Source organism: Oncorhynchus keta, chromosome 10 (assembly GCF_023373465.1).
Source record: "Oncorhynchus keta strain PuntledgeMale-10-30-2019 chromosome 10, Oket_V2, whole genome shotgun sequence".
NCBI classification, from domain to species: Eukaryota; Metazoa; Chordata; class Actinopteri; order Salmoniformes; family Salmonidae; genus Oncorhynchus; species Oncorhynchus keta.
In genome coordinates, this window is record NC_068430.1 from 40705050 (window position 1) to 40731735 (window position 26686).

The window sequence follows — 26686 nt, forward strand, 5'->3', positions numbered from 1 at the left end:
GTAAGCATTTCACTGCGATAATCTACACCTGTTGTTTACGAAGCATACTGATGAATACATTTGATTTGAAATTATACTTTATTATTTGGAAACTATCGGTTATTTTGCAAAGACATTGTTAATTTTGACAAACAATGGAGTAAAACCATTTATTTCTATCAGTTCTCTGGGTTATGATGGGGTAAGACAGTTGTAACCATTATGAAGCTTTAACTTGCATGTTTGAATAATAAATGCCATTGAACAGCTGTAAATATTGCATTTGATAAGCATGTGTGCAGGCATTATCTCTCAACCCACTACACTACAGCCTCTGGAATATAGTCAATTTACTATCAGACAACTGAACCGAACAGGGATACCAAAAATAGAATTAAACAAAGAGCCTACCTCTTGAACACAGATGTAGATTCTTCTCGGGATAGGCATCTGAATTCATTCTCAAAGCAAAGCAGATGAAATGCCAACTGTTCTTGACACAGGGACTGTCTGGCTCCAGTCTGCGCAGTGAAATGCTTGTAACCTACTCTCAGTCACATGGTTTGTCACATGTTAACCCAGAAAATGTAAGGGAATTTCTGGATTCCTCTTCAAAATAAAGCTCCTCTTCAAAATAAAAGCTTTCTTATAAAACATTTCGTTCAAATATACACCCATCTACCATGTTTGACACCCCTTTGCCTCCACAACAACCTTGCTTCCAGAACAATCTGAATTCCTCAGGGCGTGGTCACATTGCTCAATTGTCTATGTACGTTTTTTGTTTGTTGTCAGAAAAAAACGGAGGAATAAGTTAAATTAAATATTACAAGAATCAATGGACCTAATGTGTGCCAGGAAAACATTCCCAGTACCATTACACCACCGCCACCAGCCTGTACCGTTGACACCAGGCAGGATGGGGCCATGGTCTCTGCCATCAGCATGACTCAAGAGGAACTGGGATTTGTCAGACCAGGCAATGTTCTTCCACTTCTCAGTTGTCCAGTGTTGGTGATCACGTGCTCACTGGAGCCGCTACTTCTTGTTTTTAGCTGATAGTGGGGGAACCGGTGTGGTCGTCTGCTGCAATAGCCCATCCCTGACAAGGACCGAGAGGGCCCATCAAATAATGCCCTCTCACTTCATATTTGCTGTTGTTTCTTAGTCTACTTTGCTTGTTATCCCTCTCTCTTCAACTTAACATTACAAACCATACAAAATGTCTACTTGTCTTGGACCAAAGTTACATTTACATTTACATTACATTTAAGTCATTTAGCAGACGCTCTTATCCAGAGCGACTTACAAATTGGTGCATTCACCTTATGACATCCAGTAGAACAGTCACTTTACAATAGTGCATCTAAATCTTAAAGGGGGGTGAGAAGGATTACTTATCCTATCCTAGGTATTCCTTAAAGAGGTGGGGTTTCAGGTGTCTCCGGAAGGTGGTGATTGACTCCGCTGTCCTGGCGTCGTGAGGGAGTTTGTTCCACCATTGGGGGCCAGAGCAGCGAACAGTTTTGACTGGGCTGAGCGGGAACTGTACTTCCTCAGTGGTAGGGAGGCGAGCAGGCCAGAGGTGGATGAACGCAGTGCCCTTGTTTGGGTGTAGGGCCTGATCAGAGCCTGGAGGTACTGAGGTGCCGTTCCCTCACAGCTCCGTAGGCAAGCACCATGGTCTTGTAGCGGATGCGAGCTTCAACTGGAAGCCAGTGGAGAGAGCGGAGGAGCGGGGTGACGTGAGAGAACTTGGGAAGGTTGAACACCAGACGGGCTGCGGCGTTCTGGATGAGTTGTAGGGGTTTAATGGCACAGGCAGGGAGCCCAGCCAACAGCGAGTTGCAGTAATCCAGACGGGAGATGACAAGTGTTCTTAGCGCTCTGGGAGGAGGACACAATGGAGTTGTCAACCGTGATGGCGAGATCATGGAACGGGCAGTCCTTCCCCGGGAGGAAGAGCAGCTCCGTCTTGCCGAGGTTCAGCTTGAGGTGGTGATCCGTCATCCACACTGATATGTCTGCCAGACATGCAGAGATGCGATTCGCCACCTGGTCATCAGAAGGGGGAAAGGAGAAGATTAATTGTGTGTCGTCTGCATAGCAATGATAGGAGAGACCATGTGAGGTTATGACAGAGCCAAGTGACTTGGTGTATAGCGAGAATAGGAGAGGGCCTAGAACAGAGTCTGGGGACACCAGTGGTGAGAGCGCGTGGTGAGGAGACAGATTCTCGCCACACCACCTGGTAGGAGCGACCTGTCAGGTAGGACGCAATCCAAGCGTGGGCGCGCCGGAGATGCCCAACTCGGAGAGGGTGGAGAGGAGGATCTGATGGTTCACAGTATCGAAGGCAGCCGATAGGTCTAGAAGGATGAGAGCAGAGGAGAGAGAGTTAGCTTTAGCGGTGCGGAGCGCCTCCGTGATACAGAGAAGAGCAGTCTCAGTTGAATGACTAGTCTTGAAACCTGACTGATTCGGATCAAGAAGGTCATTCAGAGAGAGATAGCGGAAGAGCTGGCCAAGGACGGCACGTTAAAGAGTTTTGGAGAGAAAAGAAAGAAGGGATACTGGTCTGTAGTTGTTGACATCGGAGGGATCGAGTGTAGGTTTTTTCAGAAGGGGTGCAACTCTCGCTCTCTTGAAGACGGAAGGGACGTAGCCAGCGGTCAGGGATGAGTTGATGAGCGAGGTGAGGTAAGGGAGAAGGTCTCCGGAAATGGTCTGGAGAAGAGAGGAGGGGATAGGGTCAAGCGGGCAGGTTGTTGGGTGGCCGGCCGTCACAAGACGCAAGATTTCATCTGGAGAGAGAGGGGAGAAAGAGGTCAGAGCACAGGGTAGGGCAGTGTGAGCAGAACCAGCGGTGCCGTTTGACTTAGCAAACGAGGATCGGATGTCGTCGACCTTCTTTTCAAAATGGTTGACGAAGTCATCTGCAGAGAGGGAGGAGGGGGGGGGGGATTCAGGAGGGAGGAGAAGGTGGCAAAGAGCTTCCTAGGGTTAGAGGCAGTGAAAAGGAATTGGATTTCATTATGACAGACACATGTGTTTTGGTGACAGGTGTGCGGCTGCAATCTCAATTGAACATAGCCATAGAGACTGAGCCAATGAAAAGAAGCATGCAATGTCCTTTAATTACATTTTCCATTTTGAATGGGGAGATGTGGCATTTGGCTGCAAGATACTCTGCAAGGCAAGGCAGTTTCTGAGGAAAATATTGTATACATTTTAATATGCATGCTGTGGTATCACCCCATTGCCATTATATAATATAATATAATATAAACAGAGCTCTGATGAGAGTATCTCTGTGATTTACATCAGTGCAAACCACTCAGCTCAGACATCAGTCATGACAAAATGTGTAGAATTGCAGGAAATTGCTGTAAAACTGCACATTTTTCTCTCTGCTCCATGGCAAAAGTAGCATAATTGCATGAAATTAGTTTTTAAAAATTCCTTCGACTTGGGGGGACCCCCAACCAAATCTCGCCTAGGGCCCCAAAAGGTTAAGGCCGGCCCTGGGTAGCACAACACAGCTTTGTTTGAAATTCAACCACACATAATTTTCAGCAGTTAGAGGAGGAATTATTGTTTAAATCATTATTTCAGGGGGCTCAAATGTTGTTCCATGAATAGAGTGCCTTTTATGTCCTTCAGACATTATGTGTGTACATTTTGATAAAACTACATTTAACAGTGGCTCTAACTAAACTAAACCATGTTAAAAAGGGGAGTTATATCTCTCTCTCTCTCTCTCTCTCTCTCTCTCTGTTTGATTGTGTGGGCGGAGACAGGTGTGCTGGAGTCAGAGCAGATCCCCACCAGCTGCAACCTGTTCCATAATGAAGACTTCTACAAATACTCAACCCTGCCACTTCCACTCTGCCAGATCGTAATCTCTGCTCAGTCAGTCTATGGTTCCAGCCGTTTGTTACTATTCAGATCCTGTTATCCTGTCGTGCCTGTTTTCCTTGCCTGACGCTGTTTTCCGCTACAGTTCTGCCCACTCTGACTCTGGTCCCTGTCTCCAGTCCCATGTCTCGTCATCCTGCTACTCTGTCCTGGATTCCCCTACTGACCTGCTTACCTTGTCTCAATCCCTCTCGCTCCAGCCTCAGCCTCCACACCTGGTTTCCAGCAACCCACCCGAGATTCCCCTGACCTGCACTCCATCTCCCCCCTGTGTTTCAATAAATACCTTGGTTACTTCATCCTAGTCTTCTCGTCCGAGTCTGCTCTTGAGTTCCCCTGTTACACTCCGAATAACAGTTTTGGCTGATTTAGGATAAAATCGTCAACCCTGTTATGTCAACTTTTATAGTAATTTTTCCCAAGTTTAACATCTTCAGATCGGAAAACAAGTTTGCTTGGAAGTTGAACATACTCTTTATGACATAATGTTAAAATTAGGTAACATAAATAGGTGACAAAATTACACTAACCAAAAGGCCCTCTATTCGTGGAATGACACGCATATGCTTGAATTGTGGCATAATGCTTTGAGAGGAGGACTGTGCTTCACTAGTCGTCCATGACCTCACATAATACAAATGTCAACCCTGATACAAAAGTGTTGGAAGTGTCAAACCATTCGAAAAAAAATAGGCCTATTTGGGAGCTAATTGATGCCACAATGAAGAAATGAAGGTTATACACAATGTCTGGCATGATGAGGAGGAAATCTGAATTTGAAATTTCTGTAATTTAATGAAACCTCAAATGGTTTGTACCATCTGGGGTGTTTCGTTTATTCACTAGTGTCTGAGGCCCCCTACTGGTCAAGACAATATCTATATTTTGGGCCCTAATTTTCAAGCTAGAACAAGGAATATGCCCTGTTCTCAGCTTTGTAAGAAATAATGATTACATAATTTAAGCTGACGTTAATCAAAACATTGAGGACAATATTTCAATAAAATAACATATTTTCTCATGTATTTATAGGTCTTTATTTGAAGAGCACACAGACACGTCTTAGTTGTCCATCATGGTCTGAAAGAAACCCAAAATACAGGCTCAGATGAGTTTCACAAGGCTAACAAAACACATTTGAAACAGAACTAAAGAAGAACACCAAAACACTCAACAGTGAAATGGTTGGAGTCAAGCCCATTTCAACAATTCAGGAAGTAAATTCAGTTCCAATTTTCTTCTGTTATTTTCTATGAGGAAAATGTGGACATGGAATTGGAATTTGAGTGTCTAAATTGACTAAATTGCAATGGAATTGACCTCAACCCTGTGTGGTGATGTATAGCGATGTGTTTAGTGATCTGGTCATCAGCAACTCCGGTTACCTCATCAATCCACTCATTGTAGTCGGAGACGCGGGTGAAGACGGTGGGTTTCTTGATGTAGTTGCATCCCTGGCCGGAGACGAAGCTAGCAATGCCATGCACCTCCCATACTCCCGCAGAGTTCTTACAGTTCAGTGGGCCACCAGAGTCACCCTGAAACAGAACACAAAACACTTCATGTCTTTGAAATGTTTACCACACAGGTTGATGAAAATATAATGCTCATCAGCTTTGCTTGAATTTCTTGTATCTTAATGTTTTTGCTTGTATCTTCTGTATATCTAATTGTCTGCTCCCCAAATGGCACCCTGTGCACTTTATATTGCACTACTTTATTCCAGAGCCCTATGGGTGTGTGTGTCAGACTCACGTTGCAGCCTCCCACCACTCCGTCCCCGCCGGCGCAGACCATGGACCTGCGAATGGACACGCCCCACCAGTCGCTCTGGGTACACGTATTGTGGTCCACCACGGGCATCAGGGCCTGCTGGAGGGTGTCGGGGGTGGGACCTCCGGCTGGAACACACACAGCAGGGGGATAATGAGCATGATTGAAATTAAAGAAAAAATACATACAGTATGCTGTCTTGGCCTTACATACAGGCAATTACATACAGGCAGAGACACAGAAGCATGCACGGACACGCACACACACACACACACACACACACCACTCATCACTCACTGGTGAGTCTTCCCCAGCCGGTGATGTAGCAGGGGTAATTATTGGACAGGATGGTTCCGGGGGCGGGGACACAAGCCAGCTGGACCTGGTCACTCAGAGTCACATGCTCTGCCAGTTTGATCATGGCGATGTCATTGCTGGTCATTTGGGAAATTAGAGTATGAATGGATCAGAATAGATCAGAAACTGTTTACTAGTTTACTGTTATCATGGCCATTGAAACCATATATACGTTCAGTATTTAGAACAATTTCCCACCAATGTGTATAAACTATTTAATACTTAACTAATACTTAATAGGTTATAAACTCTTTATTGCTTATAAATCTGAAGATTCTGCGTCAATAGTGTAAATGTAAAGTTTTACTTGTGTTTTTACAAGCCATTGCCCAACTTACCCTACTGACAGGAGGACAGGGTTATAGTGTCTGTGCACGATGATTCCTTTCTTAGCTGGGAAGTAAGCCTGAGCACTGGGCTCAGCCTCTGCCAGGTTGTGCTTGCCCACAACCACACGATAATTCAGCTTCAGACTGTATGGAGGAATAGGGGGAAAACTGTCCCATTAAGCATCATTTTGCAGACCTAATAGACCTACCCGTTCTTCACATTGGTCAAACACAATTGCTTATTTTTTTCACTGTTTTGTGCTGGTCAACACCTTTAAAAATAGCAGCAGTGTGTCTGTGTGTGCTGGCTTACTCAATGCAGTGGGCAGCAGTCATAACCCAGTTGGTAGCGATGAGGGATCCACCACAGGTGTGTCTGTACTCACCATTTCTCTCATACTGCAGAGAGATCTACAAAGACTGACAATGATCAGTATATTCTTACAGCACTTAGCAGTGAACCTAAACGTAACATTTTAGAGTCCGCTCTTCACAGTCAATATCATAAACACTTCACTTTTACTCAAAACTATCAATGATTTAAAGTAGATACAAAGAACACTTTAGTTTGTTCCATCTAAACATTCCTGTAAGGTCCATTACCATTAAAAGTTGAATTCAGTCAGCACCTCCATCACTTGACCTAATTACAGTTACATTCAGCACCATTTACATTTTGAAATACTTAGTTAAAATTTGAAGTGTCTTGAACGAAAACCCCGTGTCTCGACATCCTCACCTGCCAAGGCCAGCTGTTGGGGCGGGCATCCACGCCATTGACCACGCGGGTAGTATCAGGCTTAATGGCTGGGGTTCCACAGCCAGATGCTGCAGACGGGTAAGAGGTACATCCAGGACTTATTACACAAGGGGTGGCAGGTAGCCTAGTGGTTAGAGCGCTGGGCCAGTAACTGAAAGGTTGTTAGATTGGATCCCCGAGTTGACAAGGTAAAAATCTGTCTGCTCTGCCCCTGAAAAAGGCAGTTAACCCACTGTTCCTAGGCCGTCATTGTAAATAAGAATTTGTTCTTAACTTACTTGCCTAGTTAAATAAAGGTTAAAGAGACACATACATGAATATAACAGGGTTGGAGTGTTGCACATAGATCTATTTACAGGTTGGGGTCATTCCAGTCAATTCAGAAAGTGAACCAAATTCTAATTCCACATGTTCCTCATTGAAAAGCATTGAAGATTTTGGAATTTCAGTGTACATCCTGAATTGACTGAAATTAAATGGAATTGACCCCAACCCTGTTATAGGCTATGTAAAGGACTGTCAAGATGTCCTATTCTAGGCCAGTGTCCCTGAGATGCATAGCCGCGGGAAGTAGTGAAAATAGTTGTACTTGTAAGAGTTGTTGCCCTTTCTCTGTGATTGTCATTCTAATGGAATCCTGAAAGAACAAAACCCTGTCCTCAAACATGTACATCAAATGGTGCAAAGTTATGGACAAAACATCCAAATCAAATTAAATATTTTTCTTGATCAAATAACATGGAAAAACAACAGTATTTTGTTCAATATAAATTGACCATCCTCACAAACACTTAATGTAAATGTACATTACTGTATTGTACATAGGCTGGTCATCTAGGTTTGCACCTGAAGACTTTCCATCACCATGGAAAAAACCCATTGCACAATACAGAAATGGAGTACATTTAGACAAGCGGGTTGTGATGACGTGGCTCAGTTGGTAGAGCATGGTCGCTCGCATATCTAGGGTTGGGGGTTCGATTCCCACAGGGGACCAGTAAAAAATAAGAGTGTCTACTAAAATGCAAAAAGGAATCAATAGACCATTTCAGTTTTCACTTAAAAAGAAGTTGCAAAGTATTTCAAGAAACTGGAAAACATATATCAAGCAAGTATTTTTATATTCTACAAGTATTATCAGATTAACTGTTTTGAGCGATAATTATCAGACTCAAGTTACAAATACTGGTAAACACTTAGTTTACATTTTTTCACATAAGTAGACCAATATAGTTGTCTTCAGCACAGGCACATTTTTTTCTTCTGCATTGTTGGCAAAGATCATTGCAGCACCAGCACCCCCAAACTACTTCCCGCAGCTATGCTGAGATGGTTAGCTAGCTGGAGGAAAAACCATAGCTTGTCAGTCGATATAAAACGTTTGAAAACACTGTTCCTTGAGATATATTGATCATTTAAACACAATAATCTACTTGCCATGTCTGTTAAAAATGCAAAAAGGTCTTACCACTGGCAACAAGGGCCAAGACCAAAATGATAGAAGTCATGTTGCTGCTGTCATGAGTGCTGGTGGAACTCCTTTATACTGCTTTTTGTTTCTTATTCGTGACTGATAAGTGAGCTTCATCCAACTGGTTTAGTTTTTAAAAAACTGCCCATTCTGTCCAACTGATAAGCCTGATAAGCCAACTGATTAGTACAGAAGGTGTGAGAAACATGTGTATGTCATCATTGCTCTTAGGCCAGAGATATTGATTCTGGCCTTCTTCCAACTGTCTGGCTTAGAAAGGCGTGTAGGCCTACTCTGAACTGCTATCCGGTCAGGCCAAAGACAACCCAAATCCAAATGTGCATTCTTGCAGTCTTAGAATAATCATGTTCTGGACTTGGAAAACTTGGTACACGGATTTAATAGGATTTGATTGTATTCACTACACATGTAAAAGAGATGCATCAGCAAAAATTTGTTCTAACAATTATTGTAATGGTCTATTTTTTTGCTAAATGTAAAAGTACTGGTAATTTATAATGTAATGTGGAACAGGACATCCAGACAGCACTACTCTAAAACCAACATACAGTAGCCTTCATTTTGAAGGGTCAGCAACACCTGTTTACTTCCCAGAGTCTTCGTATCCACACTGCAAATGTTTAACCACGAGAGCACAACCAATGACAAGCAATTCAATCTTTATTTTTTTTTACTTGAATATGAGAAACTACAGATTACTGAAATTACATGTATGAGGAACAAGTCACAGTGATAGAAAGAGAAATTGGCGTGCTCAGCTCAAATATTTGTAGTAAAATAAATGTGGGTGCTAGGTTCAAAAGGCATGTACTAGAAGGAGGGAAAAGATTTAGTGGCTTATTTCTTTGCAATAGAGGTCAAAACAAAGACACTTTTCAGCGGCAACCTTTGTCACATTTCTGAGTGAACAATTACGTTTTGGTGGTTCAGTCCAAGTGAAGACAACACAACTCCCTGTCAGTCTAAGTTGCCTCTGGCACAGGAAGCATATGTGCATGGAGCAGCAGCAGATCCCATGTCTCAGGTTTCTGTTTACTGCCAGTTCCACATCACAAACCCAGGAGTTCCAAAGAAACATCAATCACACCGATTTGTCTAAAAACTGTTTTCATTTCGAGTGCCTGAGGTGTGTCTATTTGTGATGTGGTGTCTGAACCAGGAAGTTAGTTAAAGTTCCTTTCAAGCACTGAGCTCATGGATATAGTTTCTCTATCCCGAGGGTTTAGACAGTGGACGACACTCGGATGTGGGGTGGGAACTGTTTACCAGTGTGCCATCATTTCTATAAGACATTTATCCCTTCCTATGTACAGATGTCATATTTTAATTTGCACAGCAGGAAATGCAAACTTGCAGGCTATTCAAGCTTTAAAAATGCTTCTAAAGTTGATATTTTCCACATTAAAATATATTTGCCCTAATGAAAAATGTATCAACTCCTACAAAATGGTCAGTTTATTATAAACCACATAATAATTATCTGTTGCTGCAGGATTATTTTCCTCCTCTGAGAAACTGGTCAAATTAAGATATGAAATGTCACAGTTTAGTGTCAACCTCTTTACTCCACCCAACACAGGATGTATGTAATGATGGGGCGGTGAGTCGGAAGCAGGTGCAGGTGAAACGTTTTAATCAAACAACAAAACTAAGAACACGACACTAACATAAGGCAGTATGCCGATAAACAAGAACAATACCAACTGGTGAGTGAAAATGGGAGACTGACATACAAATATGAGGAAATTAGGAAGGTAATGGAGTCCAGGTATGAATCATAATGATTCACATGTGTGTGTAATGATGAGTACCAGGTGTGCGTAATGATGATTCCCAGGACCGGTGGTTAGTACTCTGGCGACATTGTACGCCAGAGGGGAGTTGCAGGAGTAGACTTGATAATTTAATATTCTCCAGCACACAACCCCAACACACAAGACCAGGACAGGTAAGTATGCTCAAGGTAAGTCATTTTAAATTCATGGGTTAACATGGATCGGACACAATAGAGCCTCCACTCAGGTAGGTTATCCTCCGTCTGACTCTCTCAGGTAAATAGCGGGCATGCAAAAGGGACACACTGCAATCTGAATTATTCTGATATGGCACTGCAACAAGATAGTTATTCTAATGGAAGGCACTGCAAACAATATGGTGAAAGGCACTACAATGTCGCTCTGGTGCTGCATACAATATGGGACCAACCCTTGGCCCTGCTCGACTCTGCCTACCCCTTTGAAAGACTCTACTATGGGACAAAATAAGGAGCGTGAAAGACAACATACAGAAAGGGTTGGGATAGATTATCGATTTCTAGGGCCCAACAAGAACCATATCCCCACAAAATAAAATAAACGTCTCTGTATGGCGATATCCATATCCGCATAGCTCCTTGTCCTGGAGCGCGCCTGGTCTGAGACTCTGCTTGGCGACGTAACCGATGGACCCGCCTCCGGTGCTAAACAAGAGGAAGACAGACAGCAGGGAAACATGCCAACAATAGTGGGTTTCAGTGGCAGGGCAAAACAGCCCAGAGAGAGCAATATTGGTGTAAATGGAACACGTCCCTTACTTGTGCCGTACCAATGCCTCTCTAGGTCCTCTGCTCTCGGATCGCCACTCAACTCCACAGCTCCAGTTCGTCATCAGGGCAACCACCCATGAGTTGCATCTGGGAGAGGCCTGAAGGTCGTTAGGGGCAAGGTTGCACATGGTTCAGATGAATGGCCCGTTTTGGTCTCCTCCCTCTGGTCGGACACAAAAGACTGCCAGTCCAGGCCGAAGGTGTCCTAGAATGACAAAAGACTGCGGCTGTCATCGGGGGGCTATTTTACCCTGATCTTGTCATCGGAAGTTCTGCAGGAGCACCCGGTCACCAGCCATCAATGGAAGGTCCTTTCTCCGCTTGTTGTACCGCTGTTTGTTCTCGCTCCTGCTAATGTCGGGTCCATGCCTCGGCCTGACTGTAGACCAGTTGTAGCTGGTCATGATGGTGCCTCAGCCATCCATCAAGGTCCATCTGCAGTGTCTTGGCCTCCACACCTGAAGTCACATCAACAGGAAGAGCGGCATGCCTGCCACTCATTACAAAGAATGGGGTAAGACCGGTGGTGCAGTGTTTTTGTATGCCTGGAGAAGCATAGGTAACTGCTCTGGCCAACCCATCTCCTCATCTTGCCCCAGGGACCCAAGGAGAGATAACAATGTTTGATTAAACCGCTTACAGGACCCTTTGACTCCATTGGGCCTTTCAACTCGGTTGACCCTCTCTGCTAATGATAGAAGCTATTGATGCTCCTGTTGAATCAGACACACCTGCCCGTCCGTGCTGGATAATCTGGAGAGAATATCAGCAGTCTGGTAGAGCAACTGGGGTGGTACTTCACCAGAAAACTGGAAACTGTACAGCTGGGCCACCCAGTGCTGCGCAACTGATCCCTGTTTTGCAGTGTTTAGGTGGACCAGGGTGTTGTTTTCTGTGTAAACTGTGAACTTCGCCCCTCACAGGTAGTCTCTGGATATTTTAGTCACTGCCCATACAAGGTTTGACTGAACTATAGTTCTGAACATTCCTCTCCAGAGGAGACAGGCTCGGTCTGGCATAGGAAATTACTCTCTCCTTGTCACCTTGGACAGCACTGCCCCAAGGCCCCTCAATCTAGCGTCAGTGTAGGCGAGAAATGGTTTACTGAAGTCGGCATATGCCAGAATTGGGGCACTGCTTGACTCACCACATGCCCCAAGTAGACCACCTCCCTCTGCCAGAGCTGACATTTCGTAGGCTGTAATATCAGGACATGCTTGGCAAGCCTCTTGAACACCTAATCTAGATGGGTGTAAAAGTCAGTTGAGTAGATAATACCATTTAAGTAGATCAAAAGAAAGTTGTTTACCTTGCTTCCTAGACATTACTGCATGAGGCTCTGGAAGGTGGCAGGGGCGTTGCAGAGTCCAAAGGGCATGCCAGAGAACTCAAACAGCCCCAAGGGTGTGGTGAAAGCTCAGCTCAGGGACTCAAGCTTTCTGTGATTACCCCAGACTAGCATCCCTGCCCGTTGGAGTCTGAGCTCTGCGTACAGGCTTGGTGAAATTGGCTGGTGTCTCTCTAGGCTAAGGGGGGTGGACAGTACCTGTGGGAATGTGATGTAGGACAGCATCAGACTTAGCAAAATCCTCCTCATGGGCAGAGAACACACTTGACCAATGGGATAGGAGAGCATGGAGCCTTTGTTGCTGTGTTGGCTCCCTTTACCGGTTGGAAATTTACAGGGGGTTGGCCATCAGAGTGTAACTGAACTGTCTGCACATCCACCTAAACTTCACCTGGTGTCTGGGTGCGTAGCACCAGGTCTCACTCTCCACAGATCTGAGAAGGCTACAAGAGGGTAACAAGGGGGTACGGGTTTCAATTCAGCAGTCAAAAGGGTAGCCTTTCTCCTTGCACTCTTGCCACACAACTCCATCATCAGTATCCTCCACCAGGGTTTAGCAGTCTTTGGAGGAGGTCCCACCAACAACTCCAGCCCACAGCAACTTTTCACTGCTAGCTGGGATCCCATTGGGGTCTCTCTTGGACAGGCAATGCAGTACCTTGCCCCCCCTCATGCTCATCGGTCTGCATGACTCGTCTGCAGACAGCGAAAGCATTCTGCCACTCCTTCCTGGCAGCTACCCACAGTGGCGTTGAACCCAGTGAGACTCCTTCGAACAGCTCCTTCCAGCATTAGCCTATGACAGTCATCCCAATGATTACTTGGTCAGCCCCCAGACAGTCATCCTTGACAATCACAACCCCCTTGGCTGGAACTTGCACTCCTCCAACTACAAAATCCACAACTGCATAGCCGACAAAGGGGATGTGTAGGCAATTGGCTGCCTTCAACGTGAGCCGGCGGAGATCTGAAGAATCTTGCATAGGGAGATGAACAAACCACTTCTGAAAACTAAACACTGTTACATTAGACACCGTATCCAACATACAGTTGAAATCTGAAGTTTACATACAGTTAGGTTGGAATCATTAAGACTCGTTTTTCAACCACTCCACAAATGTCTTGTTAACAAACTATAGTTTTGACAAGTCGGATAGGACATCTACTTTGTGCATGACACAAGTATTTTTTTCAACAATTGTTTACAGACAGATTATTTAACTTATAATTCACTATATCACAATTCCAGTGGGACAGAGGTTTACATACGCTAAGTTGACTGTGCCTTTAAACAGCTTGGAAAATTCCATAAAATGATGTCAGGGCTTTAGAAGCGTCTGATAGACTAATTGACATAATTTGAGTCAATTTGAGGTGTCCCTGTGGATGTATTTCGTGGCCTATCTTCAGACTCAGTGCCTCTTTGCTTGACATCATGGGAAAACCAAAGAAATCATCCAAGACCTCAGAAAAAATATTGTAGACCTCCACAAGTCTGGTTCATCCTTGGAAGCAATTTCCAAACGCCTAAACGTACCATGTTTATCTGTACAAACAATTTGTACGCAAGTATAAACACCATGGGACCACGCAGACGTCATACCACTCAGGAAGGAGACACGTTCTGTCTCCTAGAGATGAACGTACTTTGCTGCAAAAGTGCAAATCAATCCCAGAACATCAGCAAAGGACCTTGTGAAGATGCTGGAGGAAATGGGTACAAAAGTATCTATATCCACAGTAAAACGTGTCCTATATCAACATAACCTGAAAGGCCGCTCAGCAAGGAAGAAGCCACTGCTCCAAAACTGCCATAAAAAAGCCAGACTACGGTTTGCAACTGCACATAGGGACAAAGATCATACTTTTTCGAGAAATGTCCTCTGGTCTGAGGAAACAAAAATAGAATTGTTTGGCCATAATGACCATAGTTATGTTTGGAGGAAAGGGGGAGGCTTGCAAGCCAAAGAACACCATCCCAACCGTGAAGCACGGGGATGGCAGCATCATTTTGTGGGGGTGCTTTGCTGCAGGAGGGACTGGTGCACTTCACAAAATAGATGGCATCATGAGGAAATAAAATTATGTGGATATATTGAAGCAACATCTCAAGACATCAGTCAGGAAGTTGAAGCTTGGTCGCAAATGGGTCTTCCAAATGGACAATGACCACAAGCATACTTCCAAAGTTGTGGCAAAATGACTTAAGGACAACAAAGTCAAGTTATTGGAGTGGCCATCACAAAGCCCTGACCTCAATCCTATAGAAAATATGTGGGCATAACTGAAAAAGCATGTGCGAGCAAGGAGACCTACAAACCTGACTCAGTTACACCAGTCTTGCCAGGAGGAATGGGCCAAAATTCACCCAACTTATTGTGGGAGCTTGTGGAAGGCTACCTGAAATGTTTGACCCAAGTTAAACAATTTAAAAGCAATGCTACCAAATACTAATTGAGTGTATGTGAACTTCTGACCCACTGGGAATGTGATGAAAGAAATAACAGCTGAAAGAAATCATTCTCTCTACTATTATTCTGACATTTCACATTCTTAAAATAAAGTGGTGATCCTAACTGACCTAAGACAGGGAATTTGTACTAGGATTAAATGTCAGGAAAAACTGAGCGTAAATTGATTTGGCTAAGATGTATGTAAACTTCCGACTTCAACTGTACATGTTTTTTTTTATTTTGATTACCTCCACTTCTATATGAGGACAGTTTCCCACAACAGCTGACTTCTCAGGGCTTTCCTCCTGCCTGGTGCCTGTAGCCCGACATCTAACTCTACAGTGACCAGGGTATTCCTGTTTTTAAAGGGCCTGTTCATCTCTCTGGGTGGAGCAGAAGCATTTGATGTGGCCAGGCTGTCTATACCCCAAACAAATGGGTCTGCCCTGTCAGTCCCACTGGAATGGGGTTCTCTTTCCATTAGAGAAAGGAACATATTGCCCGCCTACTACACGCCCCTTGGCTCCTCCCTCGGCCATGGCGGCGCAGCTGAATGAGACTTCTGCTGTATGACCTCTCACTAGGGTCTCTGCCAGGCTGTTCAGTTGCTCCTTCATCTCCTGCCATAGCTCACCACATGTTCTCCTTCCATTGCTCAAAGTCTGCAGTGGTTCACAGCGGCTGGGGTGCCACTTGTATGGGGAACAGTACGGCAAACCTGGCAGTCCTTTCCCTCCATCTCTCTGGCCAGAGACTCAGCCTTCTAACTAACCTTAATGGCATCCCTTGCTGTCGCTAGGCATACTTTTGGAGCACCTGTTCCACAGGGCCCTCCTTTAGACCTGTACTGAATTGGTCCCTAAGAGTTTATTCATCCTTGGCATATCCGGCCGGATCTGATTGGAGCTATCGGCTAAACAACTCCCATGTGCACAGGAGGTAGTCTCCCATAGGCTTATCTCCCCTCGGGTTACAGTCAAAGAAGTGGCTGGAGAGTTGGTGTAGGGTCAGAGGCTGCCAAATCGGGCCTGTAATGCAGCCCACAAAGAAGCAGGTGAGTTCCTCTGGGCTTAACTAAACATGGTTTCTCTTTGCACGGCCATCTAGAGCTCCCATGATGAAATCAATCTGCTGCTGTTCTGCCATTCCTTGCACCCTCAATATTGCTTCCATTTGAGCTTGCCACTACCTGTCCACTACTCTCAGCAGCAAAGTTGGGAACCCAGGGTGAACACGTGAACCAAGGCATTGCTACAGGAGTATACTGAGGTAGTGTGCATGCCCCTGAAGGACTAGAGCATTCTGACCCCTGTGCTCCATCCCCTCGCTGATCATTAGTCCCCTGTGCAAGAGAAGTGTGCATGGAAAAATCGTGCCGACCCAACGCCACTTAAAGAGGTGTCACTATTAAGTGTGAACCCCTTTTTACTCCACCCAACACAGGATGTAATGTTCTCCAGCACACAACCCCAACACAGGAGACCAGGACAGGTACGTTTCATTTTCCATTCACGGGTTAACATGGGTCGGACCCACGTTTCCCCATCTCCCACAGCAGACTGTGTTACCCTCAGGTAAATAGCTGGCATGCAAAAGTGACACTGCAACATACTGCACACTGATTTATTCTGATATGGCACTGCAACAAGATACAGTGCCTTGTAAAAGTATTCATCCCCTTTGGTGTTTTTCCTCTTTTGTTGCATTACAACCTGTAATTTAAATAGATTTTTATGTGGATTTCATGTAATGGACATACACAGAATACTCCAAATTGGTGAAGTGAAATGAAAAGAATGACTTGTTTCAAAAAATTCAAAAAATGCATGTGTATTCACCCCCTTTGCTAAGACCCTAAATAAGATCTGGTGAAACCAATTACCTTCAGAAGTCACATAATTAGTTAGATTTCACACAGGTGGACTTTATTTAGGTGTCACATGATCTGTCACATGATCTCAGTGTATATATACCTGTTATGAAAGGTCCCAGGGTCTGCAGCACCACTAAGCAAGGGGAATCACCAAGCAAGCGGAACCATAAAGACGAAGGAGCTCTCCAAACAGGTCAGGGAAAAAGTTGTAGAGAAATACAGATCAGGGTTGACATCCCACATCCCACAGAGCACCATTAAACCCATTAATAAAAAATGGAATGAATATGGCACCACAACAAACCTGCCAAAAGAGGGCCGCCCACCAAAACTCACAGACCAGGCAACGAGGGCATTAATCAGAGAGGCAACAAAGAGACCAAAGACAACCCTGAGGAAGCTGCAAAGCTCCACAGCAGAGATTGGAGTATATGTCCATAGGACCACTTTAAGCCGTACACTCCACAGATCTGGGATTTATCGAAGAGTGGCCATAAAAAAGCCACTGCATAAAGAAAAATAAGCAAACACGTTTGGTGTTCGCCAAAAGGCATGTGGGAGACTCCCCAAACATATGGAAAAAAATACTCTGGTCAGATGAGACTAAAATCGAGCTTTTTGGCCATCAAGGAAAGTGCTATGTCTGGTGCAAACCCAACACCTCTCATCACCCCGAGAACAACATCCCCACAGTGAAGCATGGTGGTGGCAGCATCATGCTGTGGTGATGTTTTCATCGGCAGGGGCTGGGAAACAGGTCAGAATTTAAGGAATGATGGATGGTGCTAAATACAGGGAAATTCTTGAGGTAAACCTGTTTTAGTCTTCCAGAGATTTGAGACTGGGACAGAGGTTCACCTTCCAGCAATACAATGACCCTAAAAATATTGCTAAAGCAAGACTCGAGGGGTTGAAGGGGAAACATTTAAATGTCTTGAAATGGCCTAGTCAAAGCCCAGACCTCAATCCAATTGAGAATCTGTGGTATGACTTAAAGATTGCTGTACACCAGCGGAACCCATCCAACTTGATGAACCTGGAGCAGTTTTGCCTTGAAGAATGGGCAAAAATCCCAGTGGCTAGATGTGCCAAGCTTATAGAGACACCCCAAGAGACTTGCAGCTGTAATTGCTGTAAAAGGTGGCTCTACAAAATAGTGTCTTTGGGGGGTGAGGTGAATAGTTATTCCACACTCAAGTTCTATTTTTTGGGGTCTTATTTCTTGTTTGCGAAACAATAAAAACAAGACACCCCCCCCCAAAAAAAAAAAATCTATTTAATTCCAGGTTGAAAGGAAACAAAAATGCCAAGGGGGGGAGGTTGAATACTTTCGCAAGCCACTGTAGTTATTCTAATGGAAGACACTGCAAATAATACAGTGAAAAGCACTGCAATCTCGACTCTGGTTCTGCACATAAATGGGACCTACCCTTGGCCCTGCTATACTCTGACGATCTGCTATGGGACAAAATAAGGAGGGGGAAAGACAGACAACATCCAGAAAGGGTCGGGATAGGTTTTAGATTTCTAGGGTCTGACAAGGATCATATCCCCACAAAATAAAATAAACGTTTCTGTATGGCGATATCCAGATCCGTAAAGCTCCCTGTCCTGGAACGCGCCCGGTCTGAGACTCAGCTTGATGTCGTCACCAATGGAACCGTCTCCGGTGCTAAACGAGAGTAAGACAGACGGAACGGAAACCACTAGACACTGGTCCAGTGTGATCACAGCAATGGTCCAAGACATGATCCCTTGAATAGGGGGCCGATCCCCACGGAGAGACATTCTCCGCTCAACTCCCAGCCTCGAACACCACAAAACACACAGCCTTTAATGGAAATGACAGCCAATCCCCAGTTTCCGATTAGCTAACTCGCTGGATATGCGTCTGATCACACCAGCCCCGCCACCCAATTATCCACTTATCTACGAATCCATCTCGTGACATACATACAGTATGTACAAGCAAACATTTTGTTTGTAACCTTTGTTGGCACCATTATGTAATCCAAAAGCACCTATAACTTGTAGCAAAACACTTCTTGGATAACAATTTGTTTGATAAAATAGACAAGAAATGTCAAACAGAAAGATACCCCGTAGTTTTGTAAAAACACATTTTTTTATTTTCCATAAAGCAAAACATATTATCATACTTGACCTCACTAGGCTCTAATTTGAAACCACACTACCATAATGCATATCAGTATGTTTTCTTTTCTGGTAGCTTGTGAAAAGATGATCCTACCACAGCTTTCCTATATCTACCCTCCAGATTAGTTGGTGTGTGAGGTCTTAGCAGTGGCATCTTGAACATCCACAGACTACCGGGGATTTCTGTGACCCACTACCCAAAATCCACATCTTACTACTCTTCTGACAGTCTCTTAAGGTAGGAGATGGATATGCACTGATGACATGCCATTTTTAGGTCAAGCAGGGAATGTGCCTGGGCAGAGTATTCCAGTGCATCTTATTACCAAAGGTTCTGTCAAACTAACCGGCCACAGACCATCGTTGACCGTCTCCCGTACGGCTCTCAGGCTTAAGCCACTGACTGGCTGTGTGCCCCACTTGTCTTAACACGTTCTCAGGACTATCCTGTTTCCCTCATCATCATCACCGTTAGGTTATAATGCTGCGTTGCGTGGGAAGCATGATATTGAGAAGTGTCCAGTGAAACAAACTCTCAAGTGGACCGAACAGGTTACAACAGTGAAACTTGGTTGTGTGGAAACAGAAGCCTACATCAGTTTTGACTTGTGTGATTATTTCATGCATTAAAAACTCATTGGCCAATAGAAAATCATTTCACTACAACTTTCACTAGCCTGTTATAGACATTGTCATCCTTTACAAGGCAGACACTTGTCATTGCAATGCCATTGGCTGATATCCCATTGACATACTGTTCCCCTGTTACTAGTGGAGGCCCACAACTGAACTCCATAGAAACCAGGCCTCTCACAGCAAAACAAGCTGAAATGTAGCCTCGCATTGAAGCATTTTACCATTTTCTTTTCAGGACAACCGGGCCTACAAGTAGACTACAAAATAATTTGACATAAACAGTTGCATTCATGAGTTTTATTGACAAATGTCAATAAACAAATAAGGCCTGCCAAGCAAAAACCGAATAAAAAAATGAATTTATAAGAATGCCGTAAGTACAGAAATTGTTTACTCGGTGGGTAATGAATGTCCAACTAGTCAGTGACAACTGTGTGGATTTCGGAGTTTGTTACAGCAACTATGTGAGCTTATTACAGTACTATAGACATTATTTCCTGGGATTTCCTATGATCTTCTATGTTGAAGAACCCCTTACCTTCTAAGGACTGGTGTGTAGCTTGTGAGCGCCATAGAGCAAAACGTCAGAGTCTCAGCTCTTCATAGATGGTTCATAATAGTTTGTAGTTCACCATTCGGACTCTACAGACGTTTTTTATGAGAAGAACCGCCCCTTGACCCCGCCTCGGACCCCTTCTGCGCTTGTCTCACAATCACTGCTCTAACTCAGTCCCTGTTAATCACACATACTAATGGTTGGTATCAGCGGATACAGAAGAATAGACAAATCCAATGGTACAACTGGAAGACTGTAGCTCAAACACACAATGTTTAAAAGGGGTTAGTCCAAAACGCGCCAGTGTGATAGTGGGACTCAACAGGTAGTAGCTGAGTCAGCTCTTGTCCATGTGAGCTACACTTGGCAGAACACAGCAGGCTAGCGTGTCATGCAGCCCAACACCAGCACACAGGGGGACATCTGTCCCTATATTTAGCCAGTGATGGGCGATACTGTTACATATCAAACTACAGGATCCTTCCGACTCGGCAGATTGCAGGGGACTAGGGGAGAGCCAGGGGGAATGGGAGATGGGTGAATGAGGGCCAGAGCAGGTTGTGGGCAGTAATTAAGACCATCTGTGTTCAACCTGAGCTATCTGTGACCAAAACTAAACAACTCTCAGAACAACTCCTAAACCCTTCATATGCCCTGTCAATGGCAAACATGAACATAAACCCAAATCTTGTTTTTTTTAAAGAAATTTGTTACTAATTCAACTTTATTATGTAGCTATTCTAATATGTTACATTCTGTCGGTATAAAGTTGTTATTCCTGTACTGTCATTCTGTTTATTTTTTTTTATTTTTTTTTTACATGACAAGAAAACACTCCTACACATACAGTGCATTGGCAAAATATTCAGACCCCTTGACTTTTTACACATTTTATTACGTTACAGACTTAGTCTAAAATTGATTCGATCGTTTTTTCCCTCATCAATCTACACACAATACTCCATAATGACAAAGCAAAAACAGGTTTTTGCTTTTAAATGTGTAAAATAATAAACAACTTACATCACATTTACATGAGTATTATTTACTCAGTACTCTGTTAAAGCACCTTTGTCAGCGATTACAGCCTCAAGTTTTCTTGGGTATGACGCTACAAGCTTGGCACATCTGTATTTGGGGAGTTTCTCCCATTCTTCTCTGTAGATCCTCTCCAGATCTGTCGGGTTGGATAGGTAAGGTCGCTGCACAGCTATTTTCAGGTCTCTCCAGAGATGTTTGATCGGGTTCAAGTCCGGGCTCTGGCTGGGCCACTTAAGGGTATTCAGAGACTCGTCCCAAAGCCACTCCTGTGTTGTCTTGGCTGTGTGCTTAGGGTCGTTGTCCTGTTGGAAGGTGAACTGTCTGCTCCCAGTCTGAGGTCGTGAGCGCTCTGAAGCAGGTTTTCATCAAGGATCTCTTTGTACTTGCGCCATTCATCTTTCGATCCTGATTAGTTTCCCTCTCCCTGCCGCTGAAAAACACCCCCACAGCATGATGCTGCCACCACTATGTATTACCATAGAGATGGTGCCAGGTTTCCTCCAGATGTAACGGTTGGCATTCAGGCTAAATATTTCAATCTTGGTTCCATCAGACCAGAGAATCTTGTTTCTCATGGTCAGAGTCATTTAGGTGCCTTTTGGCAAACTCCAAGCAGGCTGTCATGTGCCTTTTACTAAGGAGTGGCTTCCGTCTGGCCACTCTACCATAAAGGCCTGATTGGTGAAGTGCTGCAGAGATGGTTGTCCTTCTGGAAGGTTCTCCAATCTCCGCAAAGGAACTCAGGTCTGTCAGCGTAACCATCAGATTCTTAGTCACCTCCCTGACCAATGCGCTTCTCCCCAGATTGCTCAGTTTGGCCGGGTAGCCAGCTCTAGAAAGAGTCCTGGTGGTAACAAACTTCTTCCATTTAAGAATGATGGAGGCCACTGTGTTCTTGGGGACCTTCAATGCTGCAGACATCTTTTAGTACCCTTCGCTAAATGTGTAACTCAACATAATCCTGTCTCGGACCTCTACAGAGAATTCCTTCAACATCATGGCTTAGTTTTGCTCTGACATGCACTGTCAACTGTGGGACCTCATATAGACAGGTGTTTGCTCTCAAATGTACTGTCAACTATGGGACCTTATATAGACAGGTGTGTGCCTTTCCAAATCATGTCCAATCAATAGAATTTACCACAGGTGGACTCCAATCAAGTTGTAGAAACATCTCAAGGATGATAAATGGAAACAGGATCCACCTGAGCTCAATTTTGAATCTCTTAGCAAAGGGTCTGAATTCTTATGTAAATAAGGTCTGATTTTTGTTTGTAATACATTTGCAAAAATAAAACCTGTTTCGTATTGTCATAGTGGGGTATTGTGTGTAGATTGAGGAGGACATTTTATAATAAGGCTTTAACATAACAAAATGTGGATAAAGGGAAGGGGTCTGAATACTTTCAGAATGCACTGTACATATTTGGCAGATGTAATATCAAGTAAAAAAGCGAAAGACATTTATGACAGTAAACACTCGACAGTTACGTGATTGACACATCAAACATCCCAAGTGGCACAATAATGCCACGTTCAGAACAACTGGGTACTTGGAAATCTCCTACTTCCAACTTCAGTTCAGTGCATTCAAGACAGCTGGGAAAAAATAGCTCCGACTGGGAAAATAGTTTTGAATGGTCATCCAACTCGGAATTCCAATTCGGAAACTCTGGGATCCTTCTAGAACTCTGACTATCCGACCTGAAAATCCATGATATCATGATTTGACCTAATTCTTCCAGAGTTCCCGGTTGTCTTGAAAGCACCATAAATACAGTAATTGTCAGCATGTTAGTGCTACAGTGACCACACAGTTACCGCTGCAAAAAGTAATTGTTCACTTGCCCAACAGCCCACATTATCAATAACTGCACACAGGAATGGGCAGGTGTTTCTTCCTCTTATAATATGTGTGTATGTGTGTTTATTTACCAGAAGTTACCAGAAGTCCAGAAGGATAGTAAAACAAGGACAATTCAGACAAGTGGGGACATTTTGCTGGTCCCCACGAGGAAAAACGCTATTGTAGTTTTAGGGTTTAGGTTTAGCGTTAGGGTTGCAATTAGGGTTAGTGTTCCAATTAGGGTTAGGAGTTAGGGTTAGGTATAGTTTTAGGGTTTGGGGTTAAGGTTAGGCTTAAGGTTGAGGTTAGAATTATATTTAGAAGTGAGGGAAAATAGGATTTTGGATGGGAATCAATTATTTGGTCCCCACAAAGATAGCAATACAAAACTGTGTGTGTGTCTGTGTGCGTGCGTGCGTGCGCGAGGTTTGTGCTGTGGGTAATCATGTGATCCAGAGGTCAGTGTTCCATACAGTCTTTCAAAAGCAGAGTCTTGCTTCTTAAGTTCTTCTCCCAGATAAAAGAGTAGAAAGGCTGGGTGTGGAGCATGTGTGACGGCAAGAAAAGATGGATACCACACCTGGAGTGGAATCCCATTCTTGAGGATGGAGATTACTGCCAAATCCGGGGCCCCAGAACCCTTGTCATAGTCCATTCAGAGAGGTGTCCATAGTCCATGTCTTTGAGAGCGACTTTTACTTTGTTTGGCTTTTTCCAGGCATACCGCGCAACTCTTCTACAATTTATACTAGAATAGAGAGAAAGAAAAAACACACAGATGAGACATACACATAGAAGTATGCAAATCATATTTATATATGGTTGAATGCCTGTTTGAGTGTTTCTTCTCTGTTTAATATTTTCATGTACTTTATGTCTGTTCAAATAGTTGTTGTTTCCTTTGAAATACTTTGAGCTTTTGATTGAGCCTGCCTGGAGTGCCAGATGAGCAGCGTTAGCACATTATGGGATATCCCATTGGTTACATTATGGGGAATGGCTGCCACATTTACCGTGGTGAAGTGAACGATGATAAATATGGCGATGATGAGGAGGCCGATGATGATGGAGGCGATGGCCACTTGGAGAGCTTTCTGACCGAGTCGTCGCGAGCCGTCATAGTCTTGCAACTCATAACTTTTCCTGGACTGCATGGGGACAAGAGGGAAAACACTTCACTTAAGGGAGCGATCAACTTCACCAGCAGTCGTGGACTAAAATGTGTTGCTTTACCATGGTCTTTTAAGGAGAAACATGTTCATGCCACATACTGTACCTACCTCATACTGAAGTAGACATGTATTTGGAAAATCATTTGGAGTAAAAGAAATGTGTCATATTTACATGTGATACTCACATGTGAATGAGGTACGGAACACGTAACACCACACGTGGGTTCAACTAGTATCCGTTTTCTTTCTAATATTTTGAGTGTTTGATTGAGCCTGGCTTGAGTGTCAGATGGGTGGGATTTGCACTTTGTACTATTCCAGAAATACTGGAATAGTAAAAGACTATATGAACCCAGGTCTGCATAACATTGTGTGATTGTGTGTTTGAGAGTGAGAAAAGAAAGGTGGGAGAGAAAGTAATGGGGTCCAAACCCTTTGGATGGGAAAAGTGTGTCAGTGACGTGGTGTTTTGAGAGGTGAAAGGAGCGAGCATGTTTTGGAGGGCACATCGAGCACGTCAGAGGGCACTTCGATGAAACCCTGCCCTACCACAGACACATCTGTTCCTCTCATCAGACACATTTGGCTCTTGTTTCTTCCTCAAACACATACACAGACAGACAGACCAACAAGCCATGCACATACACGCACGGCCACACGCAGATATTAAAGTAAATACGGGATTACCGGTAGACTCCTTCCCATATTAGCAACACCACTTCTCTTTCTTGGTCCCACAAAAACACACACACATCGTGAGAAAGTTGGGGCAGAGATCCTAGTGTGATCAGCCAGCTCTCAACACCATATCTTATGATCTGACATGTAGCTTAAGAACATATGAGAATTGCAAAGGAGAACTGTTGTGCTGGTAAGCATTCAAAGCTGGTGCACCAGATATTTTTTTTACGGCTTGTTGCTGGAATCCCAGAATATGATTCTTTTCCTTTAGAGAAGCAGTCAAAAGCTAGAGCAGAGTTGCTTTCCGCTCTCCTCCACTTTCCCCATGCTTTTGAATAACCACTAATGGACACAATCAGTTTCCACTAGCATTGCTATATATTTTTTAAATGCTAGCCATATTATTCTGGACATTGCTAAATAATGAGCTAATGATTTAAAAAATGGTTTGGAGGAAACAACATCCTACGGAAGTTGAAAATAAGGTCAACTTCAAAAATGCGTACTGTCCCTTTATTACTACATAAACAGAATGTGATTAGGATTATTAGGATTATTTTATAATTGCAAAAATTGTGAAATGCAACTGGCCGTGTGTTTACAATGTATTCATCTTGCAACATATCACTTAGCATTGGCTTTTTCCTTCATGGAAATTGACCTGAAATACTTTTCACATAATTTTCTATATATTTCTCATTCAGTAGTCTATACATTTATATCAGCTTTAAGACATATATTAGTCAGTGAGTAAACCATTTCCCATATGCCTGTGATGTCCCCTACTCACCAGTACTGAAAAGACCAGAGCTACAATGTTGACTGGGTACGCGGGGCAGAAGCAGGTGAGGATTGTTAGCCACAGGTAACTGTGGAGGGGAGGTGGAGGATGCTGTTCCCCCATAAAACTAAGTCTGTCAAAGTCTGCACTCCCATTTAGGGAACTCTTAACACCCAAATGCCCTCTTATCGGCTCCAGAGCCAGAGGACGGGCCATGGTGTGGGTAACAGACGACAAGAGCGAAAACACAGCCAACGAGATGAAAAGAGAGACGAGCCACAAAACAACCAATGGAAAAAAGGGGAAAGTTAAAACAAAAGGAGATGAAGAAATCTCAGGCCAAAAGAAAACAAAAGGAAAAATAATGGCCAAATGGCAGAAATTCAGCCAATTGTAGGAATGGTACACAGCACAGGAACTACCCCACTCAGAAGAGGAAAAAAAGGGGCGAAGATCTGACTTGGAAAAATGAAGGATGGAATAGCCAGTGAAGGAGTAGAGTTGAGCAAGCTTCCAGGAACTGTCCAGAACTGATTGAGGGGTCTGAAGAAGGGAGGCTGGTGTGGAATGGGGGCGTCGAGACACCCCTACCCTCACGTAGAGCTGACCTCATTTTCTTTAGGGTGGGCAACATTACCACCCTGTCTCACACACCCCTCCCCAGGCAAGAGAAAGGAGGGAGACGAGAGAGACCAGGATCTGACCTCATATGCTGTGGCTAACAATTAATCTCCCCCTTCACACACACACACACACACTGGCAGCCAGTCCTGGCCAACACTGAGCAAAATGTGTGTGTTAGTGGTGGAGGTCACTGTTTACCACTGGGACTTTGAACATTCCCAAATGAGTTTGTTAAGTGTATAACACTGTATTTCCCACACTCACAAACAACATTTACTCACACTGCAATCAATTCATCAATAAGACAAGGGTGACTAGCCAACCCT

At 43.9% G+C, this 26686-nt stretch overlaps 2 protein-coding genes across 3 annotated transcripts; both read right to left on the minus strand.

Moving 5' to 3' along the window:
- Positions 1-2502: 2502 nt before the first annotated feature.
- On the minus strand, positions 2503-8745 carry LOC118388736 (chymotrypsin-like elastase family member 2A). 2 transcript variants are annotated; one of them, XM_052527035.1, is made up of 8 exons: positions 8585-8745; positions 7096-7184; positions 6670-6767; positions 6366-6500; positions 5968-6104; positions 5653-5798; positions 5283-5435; positions 2503-2706 (listed from the first exon to the last, which is right to left on the minus strand). In XM_052527035.1, the coding sequence occupies exons 1-8, from the start codon at positions 8622-8624 to the stop codon at positions 2518-2520; spliced, it is 987 nt and encodes a 328-aa protein (XP_052382995.1). In that variant the 5' UTR covers positions 8625-8745; the 3' UTR covers positions 2503-2517. The 2 variants fall into 2 exon arrangements, with proteins under 2 accessions (XP_052382995.1, XP_035634044.1); XM_035778151.2 differs by lacking the exon at positions 2503-2706 and adding an exon at positions 4911-4977 and having other exon boundaries at positions 8585-8744.
- An 11196-nt stretch (positions 8746-19941) lies between these two features.
- Positions 19942-26279, minus strand: LOC118389514 (transmembrane protein 233-like). Its single transcript, XM_035779417.2, has 3 exons — positions 25746-26279; positions 24116-24250; positions 19942-23850 (listed from the first exon to the last, which is right to left on the minus strand). Exons 1-3 carry the CDS (start codon positions 25950-25952, stop codon positions 23839-23841), a joined length of 354 nt encoding a protein of 117 aa, XP_035635310.1. The 5' UTR covers positions 25953-26279; the 3' UTR covers positions 19942-23838.
- Between the last annotated feature and the right edge of the window lie 407 nt (positions 26280-26686).